The sequence below is a fragment of the Mauremys mutica genome, chromosome 6, assembly GCF_020497125.1.
Source record: "Mauremys mutica isolate MM-2020 ecotype Southern chromosome 6, ASM2049712v1, whole genome shotgun sequence".
Taxonomy (NCBI): Eukaryota; Metazoa; Chordata; order Testudines; family Geoemydidae; genus Mauremys; species Mauremys mutica.
The window spans coordinates 31,591,452-31,619,076 of record NC_059077.1 but is presented as its reverse complement, the minus strand read 5'-3'; the positions used below and the strand labels follow the sequence as shown (position 1 = coordinate 31,619,076).

At 45.5% G+C, this 27,625-nt stretch overlaps 1 protein-coding gene across 1 annotated transcript in view; it reads right to left on the bottom strand.

Annotated features, from left to right (window-relative positions):
• ITGA2 (integrin subunit alpha 2) overlaps positions 1–23,806 on the bottom strand; it is a 102,778-nt gene extending 78,972 nt beyond the window's left edge. The window contains exon 1 of the mRNA XM_045020829.1: positions 23,683–23,806. Within this exon, the coding sequence (XP_044876764.1) occupies positions 23,683–23,713 (31 nt within the window). The 5' untranslated portion in view covers positions 23,714–23,806. The remainder of the gene's footprint in view (positions 1–23,682) is intronic.
• Between the last annotated feature and the right edge of the window lie 3,819 nt (positions 23,807–27,625).

Sequence of the window (27,625 nt, the reverse complement as noted above, 5' to 3'; positions counted from 1 at the left end):
TGGAGCTCCTCCACGCCTCCCTTCACTCCCAACACCCCCCCAACAAGAGGGAGCATAGTCTGGCTGGAACAGGCCCAGATCCAGCACCCCTACAGCCAACAGGGAATTTCCCAATATACCAGGGGGAATTCTCTGCTGGGAATCTGTGTTCATGTTACAGACGCTTTACATTATACTACCAGGACAAAGGGGCCAAATCTCTGTTGAAAATCTGGTCAAATGTAGGGAAAGGCTGATAAAGATAAGAGGAAGAGAGAAAGACAAAAGAAAATAACTCAGGAAGCAATACAGTATGACCCATTATAGTGTCATAGGAAGGAGTCATCAGGAATTGTAGTAGGAGTCACCAGATGCTGCTGTTACATGAAGTTTAAGAAGTTCTTTTAAGGGTATGTCTACATTACAATCACACCACATGATTACAGCGTGGACATAACCTGAGGGTATGTCTAAACTAGAAGCGCTACAGTGCCATAGCAGCTACATCGCTGCAAAGCGGACAACTACACCAACAGTGTAGACTCTACACACTCCAGTCTTCTATCACTGCAGTTAATCCACACCCTCAAGAGCTAACAGCTAGGTCAACAGAAGTATTTTTCCATTGACTTAGGGTATGTCTACACTACGAAATAAGTTTGAATGTATAGAAGTCGTTTTTTCAGAAATTGTTTTTATACAGTCGACTGTGTGTGTCCCCACAAAAAATGTTCTAAGTGCATTAAGTCGGCAGACTGCGTCCACAGTACCGAGGCTAGCGTCGACTTCCGGAGCGTTGCACTGTGGGTAGCTGTGAGTAACTATCCCACAGGTCCCGCATTCTCCGCTGCCCATTGGGATTCTGGGTTCAGATCCCAATGCGTGATGGGGCAAAAACAGTGTTGCGGGTGGTTCTGCATAAATGTCGTCAGGCCCCCTCTCCCTCCCTCCCTCCGTGATAGCAACGGCAGACAACGGTTTCATGCCTTTTTTCCTGGGTTACCTGTGCAGACGCCATACCACGGCAAGCATGGAACCCGCACAGCTGACAGTCACCGTAACTCTCCTGGGTGTTGGCAGACGTGAGACTGCATTGCTACACAGCAGCAGCCCATTGCCTTTTGGCAGCAGACGGTGCATTACGACTGGTAGCCGTCATCGTCATATTCCTGGGTGCTCTTTTAACCGACCTCGGTGAGGGGCGCCTGGCCAAATGGCAGACGTGGGACTGCATTGCTACACAGCAGCAGCTCCTTGCCTTTTGGCAGCAGACGGTGCATTACGACTGGTAGCCGTTGTCATCATATTCCTGGGTGTTCTTTTAACCAACCTTGGTGAGGTCAGTCACAGGCGTCTGGGCAGACTCCTTCTGCTGAGCACCCAGGAGATGACAATGGCTAGCAGTCAAACTGCACCGTCTGCTGCCACCCTAAAGATGTAAAAGATAGATGGAGTGGATCAAAACAAGAAATAGACCCAATTTGTTTTGTATTCATTTGCTTCCTTCCGCTCTCCGTGAAATCAATGGCCTGCTAAACCCAAGGTTTTGAGTTTGATCCTTGAGGGGGCCATTCTGTGTGTGACAGTTGTTTGTGTTTCTCCTTGATGCAAAGCCATCCCCTTTGTGGACTGTAATTCCCTGTAAGCCATGTCATCAGTCGCCCCTCCCTCCATCAGAGCAGACAATCGTTTCGCGCCTTTTTTCAGCCCAGATGCAATAGCACTGGGATCATGGAGCTCACTGAGATCACTGCGGCAATTATGAGCACTGTAAACACCACGCACAGTATCCTGGAGCCTATGCAGAACCAGAACCTGCCAAAGCAAAACCAGGCGAGGAAGCGAAGGCAGCACGCTGACGAGACTGATGAGGACCTAGACATGGACATAGACTTCTCGCAAAGTACAGGCCCCGGCAATGTGCACATCATGGTGTTCATGCTGTGGAACGCCGATTCTGGGTCCGGGAAACAAGCACAGACTGGTGGGACCACATAGTGTTGCAGGTCTGGGACAATTCCCAGTGGCTGCGAAACTTTCGCATGCGTAAGGGCATTTTCATGGAATTTTGAGACTTGCTTTCCCCTGCCCTGAAGCACCAGAAGACCAAGATGAGAGCAGCCCTCACAGTTGAGAAGTGAGTGGTGATAGCCCTGTGGAAGCTAGCAATGCCAGACAGCTACCGGTCACTCAGGCATCAATTTGGAGTGGGAAAATCTACTGTGCGGGCTGCTGTGATCCAAGTAGCCCATGCAGTAAAAGATCTGCTGATATCAAGGGTAGTGACTCTGGGAAATGTGCAGGTCATAGTGGATGGCTTTGCTGCAATGGGATTCCCTAACTGATGGGGCGATAGATGGAACCCATATCCCTATCTTGGCACCGGAGCACCAGGGCAGCCAGTACATAAACCAAAAGGGGTACTTTTCAATATTGCTGCAAGCACTGGTGGATCACAAGGGACGTTTCATCAACATCAACGTGGGATGGCCGGGAAAGGTACATGACGCTCGCGTCTTCAGGAACTCTGGTCTGTTTCAAAAGCTGCAGGAAGGAACTTTCTTCCCAGACTAGAAAATAACCGTTGGGGATGTTCAAATGCCTATAGTTATCCTTGGGGACCCAGCCTACCCCTTAATGCCATGGCTCATGAAGCCATACACAGGCAGCCTGGAAAGTAGTCAGGAGCTGTTCAACTATAGGCTGAGCAAGTGCACAATGGTGGTAGAATGTGCATTTGGACGCTTAAAAGCGCGCTGGCGCAGTTTACTGACTCGGATAGACCTCAGCGAAACCAATATTCCCATTGTTATTATTGCTTGCTGTGTGCTCCACAATATCTGTGAGAGTAAGGCGGAGACATTTATGGCGAGGTGGGAGGTTGCGGCACATCGCCTGGCCGCTGATTATGTGCAGCCAGACACCAGGGCGATTAGAAGAGCACACCAGGAAGTGCTGTGCATCAGAGAAGCTTTGAAAACCAGTTTCATGAATGGCCAGGCTATGGTGTGAAAGTTCTGTTTGTTTCTCCATGAACCCCATCCCTTGATTTACTCTACTTCCCTGTAAGCTAAACACCCTCCCCTCCCCACTTCGATCACCGCTTGCAGAGGCAATAAAGTCATTGTTGCTTCACATTCATACAATCTTTATTAATTCATCACACAAATAGGGGGATAACTGCCAAGGTAGCCCGGGAAGGGTGTGGGAGGAGGGAAGCGCAGGGTGGGGTGGGGAAGGAGGGAAGGACAAGGCCACACCATACTTTAAAACGTATTGAAGGCCAGCCTTCTGTTCCTTGGGCAATCCTCTGGGGTGGAGTGGCTGGGTGGCCAGAGGCCCCTCCACCACGTTCTTGGGCTCTGGGTGAGGAGGCTATGGAACTTGGGGAGGAGGGTGGTTGGTTACACAGGGGCTGTAGCGGCGGTTTGTGCTCCTGCTGCCTTTCCTGCAGCTCAACCATACACTGGAGCATATCAGTTTGATGCTCCAGCAGTCGGAGCATCGACTCTTGCCTTCTGTCAGCAAGCTGACGCCATTTATCCTCTTCAGCCTGCCAGCTCTCCTCATGTTCCTGTTGTGCTTTCCTGCACTCTGACATTGTCTGCCTCCACGCATTCTGGTGTGCTCTGTCAGTCTGGGAGGACAGCAGTAGCTCTGAGAACATCTCATCCCGAGTGCGTTTTTTTCACCTTCTAATCTTCGCTAGCCTCTGCGATGGAGAAACATTTGCGGAGGCTGGGGGAAAAGGGAGATTGGTGGTGAAAAAGACACATTTTAGAGAACAATAGGCTCACTCTTTCCCGTTAAATCTTGCTGTTCACATTACACAGCACATGTGCTTTCATTATAAGGTAGCATTTTGCCTCTAATTATACTGAGGGCCTGCTGGTGTGGTGTGAGAGATAATTCACGCAGTGCCAGGCAACAGAATTCGGCTTGCAGGCAGCCATGGTAAGCCACAGTCTTTTGGTTTCTTTAACTTTCATAACATGTGGGAATGGTTTCAAACAGCAGTGCCCTCATTTCGCATACCAAGCGGCCATTGGGTTAGCCATTTAAAATGGGTTTTCAATTTAAAAGGAGGGGCTGTGGTTTGCAGGTTAGTATGCAGCACAAACCCAAATAACCCCCCACACCACACTATTCTCTGGGATGATCACTTCAGCCCTCCCCACACCATGTGTCTAACAGCGGGGAACATTTCTGTTCAGCCACAGGCAAACAGCCCAGCAGGAACGGGCACCTCTGAATGTCCCCTTAATAAAAGCACCCTATTTCAACCAGGTGACCATGAATGATATCTCTCTCTGCGTTATCTTCAGGAGAGTGATAAGCAATGGATGTTGTCTGAATGCCAGCAAACACCAGGATTTCCGCTCCATCCCCATACGTTAACAGACTTTTGCAGTAGCTGTACTGACCACGAATGCCAGGGCAGATTAATCATTAAACACGCTTGCCTTTAAACCATGTGTAATATTTACAAAGGTACACTCACCAGAGGGCCCTTCTGTGCCTACAGGGTCTGTGAGCATGCCTTGGGTGGGTTCGGGGGGTAATGGCTCCAGGTCCAGGGTGAGAAACATATCTTGGCTGTTGGGGAAACCGGTTTCTCCGCTTCCTTGCTGTGAGCTATCTTCCTCGTCCCCCAAACCTGCTTCCTTGTTGCATGATTCTCCATTGACGGAGTCAAAGCACAGGGTTAGGGTAGTGGTTGCTGCACTCCCTAGCATGGAATGCAGCTCAGCGTAGAAGTGGCATGTCTATGGATCTGCTCCGGACCTTCCGTTTGCCTCTCTGGTTTTGTGGTAGGCTTGTCTTAGCTCCTTAATTTTTATGCGGCACTGCTGAGCGTCCCTGTTATGGTCTCTCTGAGACTTTTTCTAATGTTTTGGCATTTCATTTATCGGAACGGAGTTCAGCTAGCACGGATTCGTCTGCCCATATGGTGAGCAGATCCCATACCTCCCGTTAGCTCCATGCTGGAGCTCTTTTGTGATCGTGGGACTCCATCATGGTTACCTGTGCTGATGAGATCTGCACTCACCTGCACCTTGCCACGCTGGCCAAACAGGAAATCAGATTCAAAAGTTTGCGGACCTTTTCCTGTCTACCTGGCCAGTGCATCTGAGCTGAGAGCGCTGTCCAGAGTGGTCACAATGAAGCACTCTGGGATAGCTCCCGGAGGCCAATACCATCCAATTGCGTCCACACTACCCCAAATTTGACCTGGTAAAGCCGATTTCAGCGCTAATCCCCTCATCAGAGGTGGAGTAAAGAAATTGATTTAAAGAGCCCTTTAAGTTTAAAAAAAAAAAAAAGGGCTTCTTCGTGTGGATGGGTCCAGGCTTAAATCAAGGCAACGCTGCTAAATTCACCTAAAGTCATAGTGTAGACCAGGCCTTAGCTGCATCTACAGTGGGGGTTAGGTCAACATAGTTATATTGCACAGGTTGTGAAATTTTTCACAGTTGTGAGTAAGATAGCTCGGTCGACCTAAGTTTTAGGTGTAGACCAGACCTCCACATGCAAGTAATTTTGAAGAATCACTGTATTATTGTTAATTTTATAATTAAGTTTATTTTGGGGAGTTGTTGCAAGCAGCAGTACTGCCTTAAATTGCTCTCACTAGAGTTTTTCAAAATGGCTGCTTGATATTTCTGGAAGAGGGTATTATTTATATGCCATTTGTGTCTACTTCTGTCCAAAGACTCGTATATATAAATGTGTAAATAAACAAGTTACTCTAAGAAAATACCCACACTACACAGCACTGTCTCTCCTCCAATGTGAAAATGAACTGCAAGGCACAGTTGGCACAGTGACAAAAACAGGAAAGAAAAAGGTGGAGAGAAAACAGGAAGAGAAAGAAGGTAAATGCAAGAGAGATGCTGGTCAAGTAATACTTGGCACATACATCATTTAATTTTACTGGAATTAAATAATCTGATTCATATTGCTGTGGTATCTGACTATAGCTAGTCACATGCTATTCAGCAAATATAGTGGAACTAGTCAAATATATTCACTGATTTATGTATTTATTTTTGCTTTTTGACCAAACTTAGTAATGAGGGTTTTTTAAAAAAATTAATGGAAAGTTTATTGATAATAGTATGATTAAATACAGGACACAATACACAGTGTCTCATTCCTTTAAATTGTATCAAGTGCATGACAGCAGAGATATTTTTCACCCTGCTTACTAAGCTTCGTTCTCAGGCTAGAAGGAACCACATAATACACCTCTAGCCTCAAAACTGTGCTCCGGAATCCAAGCTTCCATTCAAAAAAATGTTTTTACCCCTTGTGATTGTGAAGATGATCTTCCAAAAGCACAGATCAATGCAGTGATGTCTGCTTGAGTCTTAAACGGCCTGAAACAGTAGCTCTAAAAGAAGTATGAACTTCCCCAATCACAAAAGGTGTTAAGTTTGAAACTAACTATGGCAGTTTAAATGTCAACATTCTTAACTATATTTTTACTAAATTGATCAGCTGTGATATCCGGGTAATGTGTTTTTCACACAATTCCAAATCTCCTCCCCTTCTTAAATACCAAACACCTGAATTGTTCTCGCTCCATCTTCCAAAACCTCCAGCTTCTCCACAGCTTGTACAACACAGTTCTGCATTTTCCATATTAAATTTTGTAGCACATAAAAACATAGCAGCAGCATAATGTTAATTTCATGTCAAATTAACTAATATAGAGAATACTATGTTCACTGTTTTATTGCAGAGAGATAATAGGACTTTGCTTATAATTACCATTCTGATTGAAAATGTTTTCCCTACCATTGCTATAACTTTAGGTTACTGTAACTGAAAGATTAGAGAATAATATTTCTATTTTTTTCTTGTATGTTTACTTTGCGTATTTAACAGACTTGATAGGGAAGAATTTAAAAAAATTAAAATAGGAAAATGTGGCTGAATATCTACCAATATTGTCAGGGAACTCCAAGGCAGGTATAGAACCTCTCCTTTTTATGATTACTTTTAACTCATGTTTTGAATTTACTAGATTTTAAATTGACAATATCTCTTTAAATTAAAATCGATGTATAAAAGAGCTGACTAACTGGACAAGAGACATTTTGAGAGATATTTAGAAAGATGGCACTAAATTAGAGTATTTTGTAATCTTCAATTCCAGTTTTATTCATATTTCATCTATGCTAGTCTGAAAATGTGACTCTTATTCCCTACGGTTAACATCATTTAATAAAGACTATTTGTCATACTTTCTTCTATCTGGGCCAAGGTTTCCTTCACATAGGCTAAAACATCTGGAGCCATTTAATAATTAACACAGGTTATTTACTTCAGTGCTGAGACTACAGGTGAAAACAAAACCAAAAATAATTGCAACTCATCTAGCTGTGGTTCTACAAAACAAGTTATTTTTGGCTTAGCTGAGCAACTTTATGATTTCCTGCTGAAAAGGGCTAAATTCTCGTCCAGAAGCAGTCACAGTTTCAGTAAGTCAGAGTAACTGCAGCTGAGTTACAGCAGTTTATCATAGTAACGAGCAATATCCAATGTTTTGGCAGGGACCAGTTTACTTTATACAAGTATATAATATACTCAAGTCTGCACAAATTGTGAGTCAAACGTTGGCAAGGTTTGGGAAAGTCCTACTAGATGCTTTCTAGTTTACTCTTCCAGCTCACTACTGCTGACTGAGTTAGAAGACTTATTTCAATTCATTCACAGCTTTCCAAGTTACTAGAGATCACTTGCCCTTCTCTTGACATTTCCTATTTAATAAGCTTCCTACTCTGATCCCAGAAACAGATATGAAATTAAGAAACCTCAATAATTTATTATACATACAAGGGCTGATTCTACGGTTGCCAATTTTGTAATAGTTAAAAACTGGACACTTCAGCAGAAGTGCCAGAACCTCCCCGACTTCCCCCCTCCCCCGAAGCCCCATCCCATTAGCTCCTCTTCCCCTGGCCTCCATTGCTCGCTGCTGTTCTCTCTCTCCTGCCTGGATTGGGAGGGACTCGCCTTTGGAGCCTGGGCTGGGAGCTGCAGTTGCCCAATGCAGGTAGAAGGCAGCCCTGGTTGAGTAGGGGCTGGTGTGGGTAATGACCCTGTGCCTCCACGCCTCCCCCACCTGCAGTAACCGGACTTTGGGTGTCTGATCAGTAAATCTGACCAGATATTGTCAGGTCCCTTTTTTGACCAGACTTTTCAGTCAAAAATTGGGCACCTGGCCACCCTATCCCCACCTCCCTTGCCCACAGTGACTGGACACCTCCCTTGCCCACAAAGGTCCCCTCTTTGTCCGGGCACCTGGCCACCCTAGATTCCCTTGCAATGTTTCAGTAATTCCTGAAAGATTGACAGCTTCCTGCATGTTTTTGACAACAAAAAGTGCAAGTATTCAAATCCATTCGATGTTACTATCCTGTCTATCATTAACTCAAGTAGGAATAAATTACTCTGATGGAATGTCACACAAATTGCATTTTACTAAACTGCCTTGGAAACTCTCTCCTCTCCTTTTAGCCTGGAGAACTACAGAATGCCTTCAGTCCAGTCCTTAGGTGACCCTAGTTTCTCCCAAGTGGAACCACAGAGAGATTAAGAGAACTGCAGCCTTAACAAAGCCCACATCCTCAAAATATGCAATAATTTAAATGGCCAGTTCCAAAAACAATAATGAAAACCCCAACTTCATCTGTTTCCCTCTGATAAAAAAGTGACTTCTTATGAGGCATTCACTTCCAGCGGATTCTGAACACATTCTCTATAATTAATACTGTCTAGTAACCATCCTTTAACTAGCGATATCTCCTACTACAGGAAGAGCAGCATGACTTTTATTGAAGCAACACAAGGGAAACATATCATCAGACCAAAACCAACAAGATTTACCTCCCTTCAACTTATTCTTGTACTTTAGAACCCTACATTAGAACTTCAGGGGAAAAAGTGTTGTTATTTTTTAAATAACCTCAGCCACAAAGAAGAGCAGAGACAAAGAGAAAATGTAGTATAGCAACAAAATTGTTTTAATGTAAGTAGAATGTTTTCCAGATTTTTCATTCATTGCCCTCCCTTGCCGCCAAGGATGTCCCTTTGTGGGTAGTGCTGCACAAGTTGGCAAGATACCAGGAGCCCACCCAGCAGGTGGGAACTGTCTGACATCCATGAACGTACCTCTGAAGGGATTCTGTCTACACTGCTATATGGGGGTTGAAGGGTGCTCATATATTCTGATGAAAAGCACAGTAAAGGTCTAGAAGCTTGTATACACTATAGAGCCTTGGCTGGTATAGCTATACCAACAGACCTTCCTAGTGGAGATGCAGCATACACTGACAGGAGTTCTGCTGGCATAGCTACACCACCTCCTTGACCGACATTAGCTATGCTAACAGAAACACACTACTATCAGCCTAGTTGCATCTACACCAGCAGTTCTGCCAGGATAGCTATGCCATTTAGGGGGTGCAATTTTTTCACACTCCTAGTTGACACAGCTACCAGCAAAACTTTGTAGTGTAGATCAGGCCTAGATTAGAAAAAGAGCTGATGCATACATGAACGTGCAGATTCATCCAGCCATTCCTCACACTGTGCAATGCGGTGGGTGTGCGGTGAGAAAGTGGCTGGAAAGCAGCTCCATCATCACTCCAAAGTCATAGTTTGGAAAGGATTCCTTTCCCTGCCCTGCTCCTTGCCCCAGCTTCCACAGGACTAGCCAGGATGGAGCTTGTCTATTTGGACTGCACACAAACAAAAGGATTATCTCCTCAGAGAGAAAAGAACAGCATTAGTGGCTGATTTGTCACCAGCAGCCTGAGACTTAGTGTTACGAGAAAACCTCCAAAGTAGCCATGAGCATATGCAGCACAATAGTCCGAAGAGCTATTATTTAACCTTTTGTTTCCAGTAGTAACAACAATGTGCTAGGCATTGTCCAGACATTAATAAGAAGCAGTCCCTGTCTAATGATCTTAGAAATTAAAACATCCTTTATAAAAAGTGTCCTTTAAGAAGACTCTTTTATTCCTATATATTCTGCAAGTGCCAGTACACTTCAATGGGAAAGTGCACAGTAAAGTTCAACCAGTGGAAACAGTAGTGGATAAGTGCACAATGCTTTATGTTGTAAACACTGTCAGTAATTAGGGTGACCAGGTGTCCATTTTTTGACCGGAACACCCGGTCGAAAAGGGAGCCTGGCGCTGACCAGGCTGTTGACTGTCTGGTTGGCGGCATGGTGCTGGCAGGCTCCCTGCTAGCTGCCACGCTGCACGGTTCCCGGGAAGCAGCTGGCATTTTCCCCCTCCGGCTCCTATGCATAGGGGCAGCCAGGGGGCTCCACACGCTGCCCCACCCACCCAAGTGCCACCCCTGCATCTCCCATTGGCCAGGAGCCATGGCCAATGTGAGCTGCAGGGGCAGCACCTGTGGATGGGGCAGTGCACAAAGCTGCCTGGCCACACTTCCGCATAGGAGCTGGAGAGGGGACATGCTGCTGTTTCCCAAGAGTTGCCTGAGGTAAGTGCCACCCGGAGCCTGCACCCCCTGACCCCTGCTCAGGCCCCAACCCCCTGCCCCAATCCCCCTCCCACCCTCCAAACCTCTCAATCCCAGCCCGGAGCACCCTCCTGAACCCCAAACCCCTCATCCCTAGCCCACTCCAGAGCCTGCACCCCCGGCTGGAGCCCTCACCCACCAACCCCCTGCCCCAACCCTGATTCCCCCTCCTGCCCTTCGAACCCCTCAGCCCCAGCCCAGAGCCCCTGCCTGCACCCCCAGCCAGAGCCTTCACCTCCTCTCACATCCCAACCCACTGCCTCATCCCTGACCCCTCTCCTGCACTCTGAACCCCTCATTTCTGGCCACACCCCAGAGCCCGCACCTCCAGCTGGAGCTCTCACCCCCTCCCACACTCCAGCCCCCTGAGCCAGCCTCATGAAAATGAGCAATTGAGTGAGGGTGGGGAGAGTGAACGACGAAAGGAGGGGGCATGGATTAAGCGGGGGGCAGGGTCTCGGAGAAGGGGCAGGGCATGGGTGGTGCCTCGGAGGAGGGGCGGGGCAGGGGACAGGGCAAGGGTGTTCAGTTTTGTGTGAGTAGAAAGTTGGCAACCCTATAAGTAATAACAAAATCAGTAAAACAATTCTCTACCTTCCTCCCCACCAATTCAAGTCAATACAACATCTCTGTTCATTTAATCCAGAATGCTGTATGAAACACAGAGTAAGAGTGTATTTAGAAAGGGCAGTTTCTAGAGAATTTCATATGCATCAGATTCAAAAGAGACTTAGGGCTTGGCTACACTTACAAGTTGCAGCGCTGGGAGTTACAGCGCTGGTCATGCAGCTGTGGAAGGGCCAGCGCTGGAGTGTGGCCACACTGACAGCTACCAGCGCTGCAGTGTGGCCACACTTGCAGCACTTTCCAGCGCTGTATTGAGAGGTGCATTGTGGGCAGCTATCCCACAGAGCACCTCGTCCCGTTTTGGCGCCGTTTTGGCGCTGAGTATTGTGGGAAGGGGAAGGAAGTGTGCGGGTCATTCCGCTTCCTGTTTGCCAGCGCCCCGTGGTGCATCGCTTCACATCCCAGCATTCACTCTTTCCAGCAGCGTTTGGCGCCATTGTGAGTGTCTTTCTGTTACTCTCTGTGTGAATCGCGATTTCTGTGGCAAATGGAGCCCGATCTGCTGAGGACTCTGCTGATGAGTGTCACCAGCACAACACGTTTGGCAGTCCAGCTATTCCTTCAGCTCCAAAGTGACAGTGAGGATTCCGACGATGATATCAATATGGATTTGCCTGCCGCGTGTGACACTAAAGTGCTTGCGGCATTTACGGAAATGCTCAGCACCGTTGAACGCCGCTTTTGGGCTCGGGAAACAAGCACTGAGTGGTGGGATCACATCGTCATGGAAGTCTGGGATGATGAGCAGTGGCTGCAGAACTTTCGTATGAGAAAAGCCACTTTCATGGGACTGTGTGCTGAGCTCGCCCCCACTCTGCGGCGCAAGGACACAAGATTGAGAGCTGCCCTGACGGTGGAAAAGCGAGTGGCTATTGCAATCTGGAAGCTGGCAACTCCAGACAGCTACCGGTCGGTCGGGAACCAGTTTGTTGTGGGAAAGTCGACCGTGGGAATCGTTTTGATGCAAGTTTGCAAGGCAATTAATCGCATCCTGCTAAGAAAGACCGTGACTCTGGGGAGCGTGCAGGACATTGTGGATGGCTTTGCACACATGGGTTTCCCTAACTGTGGAGGGGCGATAGATGGGACGCATATTCCTATTCTGGCCCCCCCCCACCTGGCATCAGAGTACGTTAATCGGAAGGGGTATTTCTCTATGGTTCTCCAGGCGCTTGTGGATCACCGCGGGCGTTTCATTGACATTTACACAGGCTGGCCTGGAAAGGTGCATGATGCACGCATCTTTCGGAACAGTGGCCTGTTCAGGAAGATGCAGGCAGGGACTTTTTTCCCAGACAGGAAGATCACAGTAGGGGATGTCGAAATGCCCACTGTGATCCTTGGAGACCCCGCGTACCCGTTACTGCCTTGGCTCATGAAACCCTATACAGGGAAGCTTGACAGGAGCAAGGACCGGTTCAACTACAGGCTGAGCCGGTGCAGAATGACTGTGGAGTGTGCTTTTGGGCGTTTAAAAGCCCGCTGGCGTTGCTTGTATGGGAAGCTAGACTTGGGGGAAAGCAGCATCCCCGCGGTTATATGCGCTTGCTGTACCCTCCATAATATTTGTGAAGGGAAGGGTGAAACATTCAGTGAGGCATGGACCACCGAGGTTCAAGTCCTGGAGGCTGAATATGCACAGCCAGAGAGCAGGCTAATAGAGAGGCCCAGCACAGGGCTACAAGGATTAGGGATGCCTTGAGGGAAGAATTTGAGGCTGAAAGCCAACAATAATGTTTGCTGCCTTGCATGGGAGTGAATTGCACTGCTTACACTGTTATTCTATTATCCATAATAATAATATGATTTGTAGTGCCTCTTTCTTTACTGGGCTAAGGTATCTTTCACTATCTGCTATAATAAAGACTGTTTTCAAAGCCAAGAATTGTTTTATTGAAAAGAAAAAAACTTCCTTGACAGACAGACAGACACACAACATTTCATGAACACAAGAGGGCAGGGGTGTGGGTTGGTGAACTGTACAGTCACAAGTTTGCATATGCCCTGTCTGGATTGCTGTTTAATGAATCCTGCACTTCAGGGTTCATATACTGCATGGTGATGGGGGTTGAATGCAGAGGGTAAGGGTGGTGGTAGGTATCAGGGCTGGTTGGGGAACATACAGGTGTTGGAGGCAGCTGGTGGTGGTAAGAACCTGGATGCTGGGGAAAGGTGGTTTGAGCTGACATTGGGGCACAAGGCACAAAGGACGGGGCGGGTGGGGGAGTAGCACGGTAGTGCTCTGCTTGCATGGCAACGAGTGACTCTATAGACTCCGCTTGGCGCTCCAGGATGCTTAGCAGCCGCTCCGTGGTTTTCCTCTTGGCCACTGCATTTCTCTTGCGTGTCCTGCTTTCTTTCTCTCGCCAATCCTTCAAGTCCTTACTCTCTCGAGCAGACTGATTAAGAACAGTTTTCAGCATGTCTTCTTTGCTCTTTCGGGGATTTTTTCTCAAATTTTGAAGCCTCTGTGATGTTGAACATCTGGGCAGTCCAGTAGTCAAGGTCACTGTAGAAACAGAAATGACAACATTTAACACGGGCAGCATTGTATCCACTATCTCCAGACATGAATTGTTACACTGAGGGAGTGAGTTCTTATTTAAGCATTCTTTTACCCACACGCATAACACTACAGAAGCCACGACATGGTGAGTGAGCAGTGCTTATATGGGGAGAAGTGGGGCTTGGGTGTAAGAGGGGAGCTGGTTGCTTCGGGTAATCTGGAGTGCTAGAGGGGTTGAGTGAAATGCAGATGCAGGGGTGATCTTATCTCCCTATCTCTTCACTAAAGAGTCTCCCAACATTTTTCACAGGACTTAATCCTGGAAGATGTTTCCCTACTGCGAGTCACTAGGGAACAGCGGGGGGCTCTTTTAGAGCAATGTGGATTCCGCCCGGGACCCTATGCGGCTTGCCTGTGTTCAGAAATGGTCCCCCCACCACTGGCAGAAGAGTGGCGCGGACGCGTCACCGTCACTGGGACAAGGGACACAGTGGCTCTGCCTATAAACCTGCGCAGGCATATTGCCCACGCTCTGGATGAAGCTTTTGCTGAGATAACTGAGGCAGATTACCGCGACGTGATAGACCACATCAACGGGCTATTCCACATCTAGAGGCTGGCATGCATGCATCCATAACCCCCCCTCCTCTCCAGAAACATTTCACCCAGAAAATAAAAGCCGCTTACCGGTAACACGCTCCTCTGCTTGTCCTTCTGCAACTGCTGGCTGCTGCGATTGGGTGCTTTCCTCCTGGCTTCTGCATGCCTCCAGGGAATCTGCGGTTTCTTCCCCCATGCCTGGAGCTTCACTCGCGGTTTCCTCCCCCCCCCACGCCTCCGCCTCCGCCGCCTCCTCCGCCTCCTCCTCCGGTCCCCAGCCTGCTCAGAAGTGTCCATCGTTATCCTGGGATTGGCAGTGGGGTCACCCCCAAGTATCTCATCCATCTCCCTGTAAAAACGGCAGGTCGTGGGAGCAGCTCCGGATCGTCGATTCCCCTCTCGGGCTTTGTAATAGGCACTCCGCAGCTCTTTAATTTTCACCCTGCATTGTACTGCGTCCCGATCATGGCCCCGATCCAGCATGGCCCTTGATATCTGCTCAAAGATATCGTAATTCCTACGGCCGGAGCGCAGCTGTGCCTGAACAGATGCCTCACCCCAAACACTGATGAGGTCCTGCAATTCACCAGTGCTCCATGCTGGGGCTCGTTTGCCGCGTGGAGGCATGGTCACCTGTAACTGATTAAAACTGATTGCACTCCACACCTGGCTGCAGCAAACAGGAAGGAGATTTTTAAATTTCCCGGGGCATTTACAGGGCGGGTCACCTGAGCCAAGAGCAGTAGAGTGCAAACTGATGTGCAGAGTGGCTGAACAGGAATTCTGGGATACCTCCTTATTCCCTGGAGGACAGGTAAAGCGCTGGTGAGTGTCCACACCTGCTGGGCAGCGCTGGATCACCAGCGCTGCACTCCTTATACCCCTGCCGGGATGGGTTTTCAGCCAGCGCTGCAACCAGGGAGTTGCAGCGCTGGTTGTGCCCTGCAAGTGTGGACGGGGTGTTGTTGCAGCGCTGGAAAGCCTCCACCAGCGCTGCAACTTGTAAGTGTAGCCAAGCCCTTAACGTACTGTTAAATGTATACATATGATTCTGGTATGTCCAGATGGCACCCTAATTCCAGCAGCAGCTTTGTAAAGAAGTTGTTTGTAAAATAATGCCATTGTACCTTTTTTTGTGTCGCTGACACTTAACAAGTGTTTTCTGGGTACATATTTGCTACCAAGAGATAAGATCACCCTCTGTTTGTCTTTAGAAGTGCAAACTCCATTGCAATCATTTCTACAATCAACTTCTGATAGAAACAGTTTCACAATGACTATCAGGATATAAGCTTTAGTGGGCAACTCCAGTATGGTGAGCTGCCCTCTGGCAGACTGTCACATCTCACAGTGATGGATACCAATGTAGAGAGAGTGAAACAGAAGGAATTTCAGACACAGACTCGAAGGAGTACCTATCACTAGCGAGAATACAGAAGGACGCTATCATTAGCAATGTTCCTGGTTTTGCTCTCCATTTGTTGTTTATTCTTTCTTAACAATAAAGCTGGGCAAGGAGTCAGAATTTTGTCTAGATAAAATGTCACAGACTTTACAGTATTTCAGTTTGACTGATCTTTGCTGATCTGAATTTTATCTATTCAAATTTCAGGCATATCTAAATATCAAACATATCTACACTCTCCCCCAGTGGGCACACTTAGACAACTTACCTAGCTAGTTGAGCAATTTTATTTTAAATTTTGAATGGTTATTTTAGTGTTCCAAATTTCAAGCCAATCTGAATATATTATCCAAAATTCACCTCAGCTCTACATAGCACCTCTAATATGAACTTGGGAACATTGCACAAAATGGCAATTTAATAATGATGCTCCAAAGTACCTTACTATGCCACTCCTTTGTTGAGTGAATTGAAACACTGCTCATAGTACCGTATGTTAAAACCGTTTACAGATAAGAGCATGAATAGGTTTGAGCTAGCTTTACAAAAAACACCCAACACTAAAATGTTGAGACTATTGTGCAACTTCCTTTGTTAAATATTTACTATTTTGCTGGTCTTGAGATTGAAACTGCAGGCAACTTGATACATGCAAGGGAACATTTCCCAGTTTCTCTGTAACTCATATATATCTTCTCCTACAATGTTATTTTGTAACTTCTTATTACAATACTACACGATGAATGATAACATATTATGCTTAAACCTGCTCCAACAGATTTTTATGTCTACTCTTTCTCATTCAAATTAAAATGCTGATTAACCAGACAGTCCATAATGGGTTAACCAAAAAAGAGTCATGGGGCCAGATGCTCCACTAGTGAAATTGTCCTGTCTCCATTTCCAGAGTTTTGTGTCATCAGCATAATGAACATTCCAACATAAATGGCTGTATTACATCTCCTGCTGGTGACACATACATAGTGGATGGTAGGAGGGTTCAGTGGAACCTTGTCATATCCCCATCCCCAAAGATGAAATCCCTTGGGGAAAATGAGCAAATACATGTAACCATCCTCTGAGTCTCAACTTCCAGGAGTGGCTGTGCAGCCCTTTTCACACCATCAGGAAATACAGCCTCCAGGGGCAACTGGTACTTATCAAGGACAATTCTTTATTGTCAGTTGGAAAACATCAGTCCCAAAACCAGGGAGGTGGGGTGGTTTATTTAATATAGGACATTTCTTTCTTAAGGAATAAAGAGGGCTGAACTGGGAAAGATGAGTAAAAGGACAAAATGAGGCAGAGAAATGGCAAGAGAATCTCACTAAGGTGGTTGTCCATTGATCTGAATGGGACAAAAGAATACAGGACATTAATCTATATAGCTATGCAGGTGCCATTGTGATATACTCTGAGTGTTCCATTATAGCACTCAAAAAGTTCATCTATTTAAATTACATCTTATTTCTTTGCCTAAGTAGTTCCCCTTTTAAGAGTTACTTTTTACCCAGAATTTGCCTCCTTATTAAAAGAGTATAGCTCTTCAAGGGAAAATCAAAACAAATCCAGCTTCTGAATAATATTTTCTATTGCTGGGAAGACTAAGTCCTCTATCCAGGATAACAATACTTTAATACTACTTAAATAATTTTAAAACTTATCGACAGAACTCCTGGCCTGATTTTTCAGAGAGAATGAGCATACACAGCTTCCACTGGCTTTACTGGGTGTTGTGAAAATTCATCACCTCAAAAAAAAAAAAGAGATTGGGTAGAATGTTACATCATATAGCTTTAAAGTAATGTGTATATACAGAAAATATAGACAGACTGCCATTCATCCAGTGTAGCATGATGTTATTTGTTCAAATTAATTTTCACTTCATTGCTTTTCTCCAGTGTCATGAGTAAGTGCTCTACACAAAGAGGCATGTTCAAACAATTATTTAATACAGCCAAGTGCCACTCCTTACCTTTAAGGCTTGTAAACAAAGATCCTTCTCTGTTATGCTTTTTGTAGAAATGAAAACTTAAGATGGAGTAGATTCTCCAGTGTCCTGGACTCATTTGAATGGGAACTCCACAGCTAGTTTTAGTTACACTAAAACAAGTTTATCTTGCTCACTATTTCTCTCACTTTACCAGGCCTGAAATCCTAAAACAAGTAGGCAACATGGGGCTAGTGATCACTTTGTGAAGAAACTTGAAAACTGCTGGTGAAAATGTCCTAAAACAACCAGACGGCATGTGTTGGTATGCAACTGCATGAACCATTCTGATCAGAATCCAGCTTGTGTCCTGTCTGCATTTTGACATGGTAACCATGGAAATGGGAACGGGCCTGCCCAAAGCCTAACAAAGGAAACCTTTAAATGAAAATGACAACACTGGATTGTGAATGTTCAGAACTTCTACCAGTGCTAATAGCTTGGTTTACTCTTTTAAAAATATATAAGCCCCCTTCTATCTTCACTATTCCAAAAAGTTCAGTATTTTATACTCATTTAATTGTTTGCATATTCATAAAATTCATGAGCAGGTTTACATCTTAGCTCTCACAAACACCTATTCATGTGAAAAAATATTTTCTTTCATTTAAAACAACTGACAATGAAAAAATATAATGGATATTGAGTAGTGGCCAGGAAACACAGTAAGACTATAAGGAATATTTAACTATTTAGTGTACTGCTCAATACTTAAAAAGCAAATTAGTGTTTGAAAATTGTACTACAACCAGATACTTCTAGTAGAGTAAGCAAGTTAATGCTTCCCATATTTACTGTCCAAGTTATGTAGAAATAAAAGTTGTTAATTTGTTTAGAATTATGAATAATTCATTGTGTACTTTCTAAAAAATTTACTTTATATTTTACAAATGTTATAAATATAATTTGTAAAATATAGGTCTTCTGTAGATCATTGTGAAATAAGCCCTACTTAAATGTATAATATTATAAAAGTAAAAGCTCATAAGAAACTATTTGTAATATTGCTTTTACTAACAGACAATTTTTTTTAAGAATCAGAGACAGGTAAAATCAATAGTGACTTTGGTTTCACAAAGGTTCAGATCAGACTCCCATTTTAATAATCCAACCCTCAAAGTTTGGAATGAGAGGCAATTACACAAACAATTCTACCTTTGGCCCATTCTAGTTAACATTACACGCACAAAACTATGAAAACCTAATAGGATTTCTTAGCAAAGTCACATATTCCAAACTTAAGAAATGCCTGAATTAAGGTCGTCTGTGTAACCTTAGTTTGGCCACTTTGTGCATATGCTTTATGATACAATCTTTAATTACACAATCACATTTTTAAACATGACCCCATTCCACAAAATGGACAGTGTCAGTGGCAGATTAGCCACTGGGCCAACGGGGCCTGTGCCCAGGAGTCCCAGCCAACTGGAGGGACCCAGAAAAAATGGGTGCCCCCAAGCTCCAACCTGCTCTGCACTCCTACTGGGGAGTGGGATCAGGGCATAGGGGCTTGCCCTGCTCCTGCTCCCCAACCCTGCTCCCTGGTAGGAATGCCAGGTCGGGGGAGGGACAGGGGAAGCCCCTGAACCCTGACCCCATTTCCCCGGTAGGAGCACTGGGGGAAGAAAGGATATGAGGGGACTGCAGGCCGAAGGGGTGCGGAGGGGCCCCAATTCCTCTGGCCCAGGGCCTCACAAAAGTGTAATCTGCTTCTGGACAGTGTTCACTAAATATTTTGTTTTCTCTCCATTATTCAGTGTGTAGCCCTGTGCCTTGTTTACTGCACACTATTCAAACCAGACTCTGAAAACAAAACAAATATTAAATTTCTTCATGGGTTAAACTATGACACTTAGCACAATAGTACTGGGTGATTCACAAATACTAACGAATTTATTTTCACAACATCCTCATGAGGTGAGGGGCTTTTATTATCCCCATTCTACAGATGGGGAACTGAGGCACAGAGAAATAAAGGTCAAAAGTATCCACTAATTTTGGTTGCCCAATTTGAGATGTATAGAACCTGATTTTTCAGAGTATGTGGTATTACATGGTACTTTATATATTCAAAGCATAGCTCTCATTGAGTTCAGATGCTGCTGTGATTGCTCAGCACTTCTGCAAATTAGACTGCAAAGTTTCAAGTTAGGCACCCATAAAATGAAGAACACACAATCACTGGCAAACTATTTAGAGTTTTGTTTAATTGACTTGCCCAGTATCATAGGAAAGTATAGGCACTCAGATAAGGGGAAGGGCCTTTTACCTATGGGTGGGCTTAGGCTACCGTCTCCCAGCAACCAAAATAGGTACACACCTTCCAACTTTTGCAACAAATAAGGCAGTTTCTTTTGCTACAAAATCCCCCTACAAGGGGATAGGACACTTTGCCAGTGGGTTTCACAGATATTTGCTGACACCAGAAGAATGGTGAGACCCAGAAAGCTTGGGTTCCATTCCAGGCTCTGGAGAGGCATGTGCAGACTCTTCTGACCCCTCTCTTCCAACCTGTCCTTCTCCCAGTCTGGTCTCTTCCCCACCTTTGGCCCCTCATCCCGGTGCCATTTTTCTCACCTACCCTTCAGGCATCTCATCCTAGTCCCAGTCTCATTGGCCAGCCAGTCCTACTCTCGTTCCTGTCCCAATCCCCCCTCCCCCCACCATCACTTCCAGTCCCAGGCTCCTTCCTCAGCCATTCACAATTCTCTCCTAATCCCACAATTCTTTGTAACCAGTCTCCTTGCCCAGTTTCCACCTCTTGGATGGACCCTCATCTGATCCTCCAGTCATCCTCTCCCTCACTGGCCTCCAGTCATCTACTAATCATAGCCCCCTTCTGGTCCACCTCTTATCTCATATCCATTTGAATAAGGCAGCTTCCTCCACCATGCTGCCTGGGCCCAGCTGGCGGTGGCAGGGTGGGGGTGATCATTGAGACTGCAGGAGACAGTTCCCCTACTCTCATTTCAGGTGCCCAAACATGGGCAAAATAACATATTTTTACTAGCCTCATTCTCAGAAACAGTTGAACCATTTTGCCTCAACTTTTCCAAGAACTTCAGCCTGAGACAGACCCAGCATGGAAAATTTCAGCCCAAACAGTTAAAGTTTGGCAAAGTTATAGGTAATCAAAAACAGAGTCTTATAATGGGAAGTGTCAGGCAACCTTAATAATATGCAATACTACCAGCTCTGCCTATAATAAATTATTCATTTCTAATAAGCTAAAAAACAATCTGCTACTGTCAACCAAATATAATTATTTTGGTAAAGTATAATGAAAGTGGTAAGTTAGAATACAAGAATATAATATCAAAAGGGATGGCATTACATAAATATTATTTATGTCCAGGCGCGGCTCTAGACATTTTGCCGCCCCAAGCACAGAGGGTCCGCTGGTCCCACGGCTTCGGCGGACTGCGCAAGGTCCGCTGAAGCCGCAGGACCAGTGGACCCTCCGCAGGCATGCCACCGAAGGCACCCTGCCTGCCACCCTAGCGGCGACCGGCAGAGCGCCCCCAGTGGCTTGCTGCCCCAGGCACGCGCTTGGAGCGCTGGTGCCTGGAGCCGCCCCTGTTTATGTCTGCAGCACCCACAATGTGCTAAGCAGGTTCCAAACATAAAAGAAGGCACTATCTACAAGCACAATAAGCACAACCTGCATATTACTGCTTAGCTTGCAACAAAGAAAGCAAGAGCTGCTGTGTTCTAGAAGAGATGGCACTGATAATGTGGAAATTAAAAATATATACATAATGAAGCCCAAACCAAACACACTGCACATTCATTTGGAGCGTTTTCCAGCCTATTTATGGTATGATCCATTGGAGACATCTGATTGATTGAATGCAACAGGCATTGTAATGATTCCTCCTTTCTTTCCTCCAAAAAAATGAGCCCACCCTACTGCAGGGTCTTTCACCACCCCCAATTAACTCCCAAACATACAGCCCTTTCGTAACCTGCCCCCCAGTCTGTTAAACCCAATTCCACAAGCATTTATATACAGGCTTAGGAGTGCTCATAAGAGTAATGTTATTGATTTCAATGTGACTATTCAAATATGAGAAGTTAATGTTTGCAGAAACAGGGACTTAACTGCCCTATTCTTCTGTCAGCTGTGTAGCTAAAAAGCTAGTCTCTTTCACCAACAAAAGTTGGTCTACTAAAAGATATTACCTCACCCACCTTGTCTCTCAGCTATACCAATGTAAACTGAGAGCAACTCCCTCAAAGACAATGAAATTATTCTGGATTTACATCAGTTTTACTGAGAGAAGAATATGGGTCTTTGGCCTTGCATCACTTAAGCCAAGAGAGAATGCTGTCTCAGCCAGTGGGAGTTTTGCTATTGAGTTCAACTGGAGCAGGAAGAAACCCTAAGAAAGCATCAGTTCAGCAGTTACAAGAGTTTTTAGTTCTCAGGATAAATATCAAACTGAAATTACAGCAGATATGAACCATAAGAATTAATACTTTGTTTAGGCAATGTGAATAATTTAATAAACACCTAGATGCATCCCCTTACAGACAGCTCTTATTGTCAGGGGAAACCTGCTCGCATAATTAGTTCCTATCCACCCCCTTAAACACCATTCTTCAGAATGTCCCTAGTCCCAGATCTTTTACACTGTGAATTAGTGGACATATTTATCCCCCTGGTATGCAGTCACTGTGACCAGGAGAATAAAGGATGGATTAGACAAAAATGCAGAGTAGGCGTTTCACACTTTGATGCTTTAAGAAGTTTTCTCATTATAATATTACAGGGTTGGTTGTATACCATAAATCTCACCACAGGTTAACATTTTTGTTTCTGATTTCATACCCTCCAGCCACACATTCCACCATGTTTCCCATAGTTACTGAAAGAACAAGTTGGAACACCTCACAGGTAAAAACTCAGTTTCTGTGGCTCTTCTTCAGTAGACTTGCCAATTAAAAATACACGAAAGCATACGGTAATATTTAAACTTAAACTGTTTGGGAGGAATTTTATGAAAAGTGAATGTCATGGCTTATCGTTCCCAGGAAAATATACATAATGGTCACTCAGTCATCCAAGACTAGGAGGAGGGTGTTAAAATTTCCTACGGACAGAGCCCCAGAGGGCAGAGGCAAAGTTAGAGGGATTTTAAGAATTTAAGAACAGAATTCATAATAAAGAACATCATATTCCCATTTAAAAATGTGTAAGTTTATGCAGAAAATTAGTCATGACCTCCTGTGGTGCAAATTAAATTGGATGCTTATCAGCTTGTCCGGGATTTCTTCTGATAACTAGAAAAATATAGATTTGTGGCACTTGCAAAAGGCAAGAACAACATGGATCTATTTTACCAGTAGTTTGTGAATTAGTTTTCAGTCACTTAGGGTAGTAAAGAAGAGGCTGAAGGAATGGACAGTTCCTCCTTCTTAAATATTTACCAGCCTTGATTAGGAGTCTCCTATGTTGTCCCCTCTCTAAATACAGTCGCCACAACATTTTATTTTCAGAGGGCAGCCAAATGAAGGCGATTAAGAGGGAGCTCAGAGCACAACAGAGCTGGGGGGGGGGGGGGAGAAGGAGACGGACTGGAAGTGGGAAGATTTCATAATTTCATTGGTGGAATAAAACTGCTGCTGGATAGGGTCAGTATTTCAGCACTTTTCCTGGTTCTACTCACCCAGTAGTTAGTTTTGTGCAGCAGGCGGAAATGAGTCTGAAATCCCTTCCCACCCCCGCCCTGCTTGCACCTTCTGTGCGTGCACTGAGTAGGGTCTGGCACAGCAGCCGCCTCCATGGCCACTTGCGGTTTCTTAGAAGTTCATCTAGAGGAAGCAATGATGTCCCTCGCCAGGCTGCCCCCTCTGGAGATGGTCGAGGGGCTCCAGGCGCCGCAAGGTGCAGTGTCCCGCTCCATTCTCAGCAGCAGGCAATGGTCTTTAGGAGGTTAACAGAGACCCTCTGCCCAGTGGGACCCGGATGCCCCCCCATATCTCCAGCAAACCCGGAGGGAAGCCTACCTTGGCTGAGGAGGAGCAGAGAGAGCCACATGGCGCCGGGCTCCACGATTCCTGCTCAGGGAAAGGCCAAGCCCTCCGATCCAGGGGCTGTGCCGGCTCCGAGCGCCCAAGGTGCTTGGCAGTGCGGCTGCACGGGGACCGGAGCACCGCAGCTGCTGCAGGACGAGAGAGAAATTGAGCTGCGCTCGGAGTGGATCTGGGTCACATTGCTCCGCTGCTCCGCCCCCAGCCCGCCCCAGAGCCAGGGGCAAACACCCGCTCTCTGGAAGTGGGCACCACCCCCCACACACAGTATAGTCCGCCCCTCACCAACCTCTCCCCACCCCACATACTAGCCTGCCCTCCGAACACACCCTGCCCCACTAACCTGCCCCCACCACACACCCAACCCCACTAACCTGCCATGCACCACACACTAACCTGCTCTTCCAAACACATCCCTCATCGCTAACCTGTCTCCCAACCACACACTAACCTGCTCTTCCAAACACACCCTGCCCCACTAACCTGCCCTGCACCACACACTAACCTGCTTTTCCAAACACACCCCGCCAACCTGCCCCCACCACACACTAACCTGCTCTTCCAAATGCACCCCACCAACCTGCCCCACACCACACACTAACCTGCCCCTCCAAACACATGCTGACACACTAACCTGTCCCCTGACCACACACTAACCTGTCACTCTAAATACACCACACCACTAACCTTCCCCCAAGTCACACACTAACCAGCCCTCCAAACTTACCCTAACCCACTAACCTTCCCCCCACCACACACTAACCTGCCCCTCCAAACACCCCACCCCACTAACTTCCCCCCAGCCACACACCTGCCCTTACAAAACCCCCAATCCAATAAACTGTCCCCTCACCACACACTAGCCTGCACCTCCAAACACACCCCACCCACTAACCTCTTTTCCCCCACTGTAACTTATCCCTCCAAACACCCCACCAACTTGCCCCCCAACCAAACACTACCCTGCCCCACCAAACATCTCACCCCACTAACCTGCCCCTGCAAACACACTCCAACTCACCCCACCAACCTGTCCCCTACCACACACTAACTTGCCCTTCAAAACACACCCCAACTCACTAACCTGCCCCTCCAAACACATCCCGGCCCACTAACCTGTCCCTCCACCGCACACTAACCTGCCCCTCCAAACACACCCTACCCCATTAATCTGCATATGCAAGCAAAAAATCGAACACACACAACCTCTCAGGACATATCCCCTCACCACACACTGCCCTTCATTAACCTGATCTAAGATCTGTTCCCCTCCACCAGCATACGCAGCTCCTTTCACCAAGCTGGCACCATATATTGGATCCTGCAGAAAGATATGAGTGTTGCTGCATGTTCTGCATGTAGCAGGAGCTGGGCTCAGCCTCCCAACATCTCTGTTGGAAACTGTATGGCCAAGGGGTCTTCCACTGAGAAAGGCTACCCTAGGACTGCTGCTGAGTATTTGACTTTGTGCACCGTCAACCCTGCATCAGGGCTGCATGTGTTCTGTGGACTGTGATTCTTTCACCATGGGATTTGCTACCAACAGAGTTGTGCTCTACAATCTGAGCTTTCATGTATGTCTCTGTATGCGTTATATCCACAAACACACTGTATATATATTTCTAGCCCTTATAAACAATATTATCTTCTTCAGTCTATAGACAGCCTGAAACAATAGTTTTGAGAGATGCGAACTCATCATTTCACTTAAGGAGTAAGTAAAAAATTGAAAACAGAGACGTAAAATCAACTGAGTTTACCATAAAAATAAACAACAGTGCATACTGTACAGATTATTTAATCTCAGGTTTAATTAAAAACCTATATCTTTTACTTAAATTAATCTGCCACAGAATTTCCATTCTGCCATACTGGAGTACCGCAGAATCTTGCTGAAGAATTGAGTCCAGTTGCTATAGAGTACACAGGACATTGTCAGCAGTGTCCTAGTTAATATGCCATATATGTGTCTTTAACACAACAAAGGTCTAGACCCACTGAGAATTTAAAGGTCAGGATTGGAAACAGATTTGAAATTGAACAGGGAAAGCCAGTGTAAGATGCTGGACACCCATGCTGTTTTTAGCCAGTTAGCACTAATACCACTATCTGAATATATTGAAAGCAGTGGACAAATATTCCCCTTCTCTTTCCCAAAATTCTAATGTGTCCAAATTCACATTGCTCCCTTTTTTCATTCCCTTTGGAATCGTCTATAACAATGATTCTTTGGTGAGTAAATTTAAATTTAGGGCTTGTTTACATGGGGACAATTGGTAAAATTCTCCTGGAGTAATCCTGGAATAAGGATTACTTTCAAAATGGCATAAACCCTTAGCTGTAAACAAGACCTTAGCTTCTGTTTTAATAATAGTCTAACACAGGGGTAGGTAACCTATGGCACACGTGCTGAAGGCGGCACGCGAGCTGATTTTCAGTGGCACTCATACTGCCCAGGTCTGGCCACCGGTCCGGGGGGCTCTGCATTTTAATTTAATTTTAAATGAAGCTTCTTAAACATTTTAAAAACCTTATTTACTTTACATACAACAATAGTTTAGGTATATATTATAGACTTATAGAAAGAGACCTTCTAAAAATGTTAAAATGTATGATTGGCACGTGAAACCTTAAATTAGAGTGAACAAATAAAGACTCGGAACAGCACTTCTGAAAGGTTGCCGACCCCTGGTCTAACAAATATTCTCCCAGTTCCTAATTTCTATTTTAACTTCTGAATCAGCACTCCAAGTTAAAATGAACAGATCTGTTGACACAGATGAATCTGTTCAACAACTAATTATAAATATTGGGCACTGATTCTTTAGGAACAGCAGGGAATTCAAAAAACTAAATGTGGGTGGTTGTACTGGGATCTTGCTCTGTTTGAACATACTCCTGATCTGAAAATATCACCAGCATTGCTTCCGGAGTAAATGAAATGTTTCCCATAACTGAGAAAAGGGAGGAGGGACTTGCCCTATAACTCACTTATGAGTATCTTACCATTATTTACCTATTTCCTGGCACACAACCCCACTTACTAACCCTGACACACATACTCATGAACCCACATATTGAGTCACTAGCTTTACTCCCAGAAAACATATAGTTACTTACTAACCCAACCCTTAAACATCCCCCCCGAATACTGGTTTCAGAGTAGCAGCCATGTTAGTCTGTATCCACAAAAAGAACAGGAGTACTTGTGGCACCTTAGAGACTAACAAATTTATCTGAGCATAAGCTTTTGTGGGCTACAGCCCACTTCATCAGATGCATAAAATGGAACATATAGTAAGAAATATATATGCATACAGATAGGGTGACTAGATGAGAGGGAGAAAATATCAGGACACATTGTGGGGGGGGTCCACCGGCAGAGCAAAAAAAAAAAAAAAGGCGAGTGCTGCCGGCGGAGCAGCAAAAAATAAAATAAATAAAGAAATAAAGAAGGCGAGTGCTGCAGGCGGAACGAAATATCTGGACAAATTGCGTTCAGACCAAAGATTGGTCGGGACGCGGGACAAACACCTAAATATCGGGACAGTCCCGATGTTATTGGGACGTCTGGTCACCCTACATACAGAGAACATGAAAAGGGGGAAGTAGCCATACAAACTGTAAGAAGAGGTATTAGCAGCAGGAGGAAGGAAAAAAACCACCTTTTGTAGTGATAATCAAGATGGCCCATTTTAGACAGTTGACTAGAAGGTACTTCCACCTTTTCATGTTCTCTGTATGTATATATATTTCTTACTATATGTTCCATTCTATGCATCTGATGAAGTGGGCTGTAGCCCATGAAAGCTTGTGCTCAAATAAATTTGTTAGTCTCTAAGGTGCCACAAGAACGCCTGTTCTTTTTCCCTGAATACTCAGTCACTTACTAAGATTGACACATCGCTCTCTGAATACA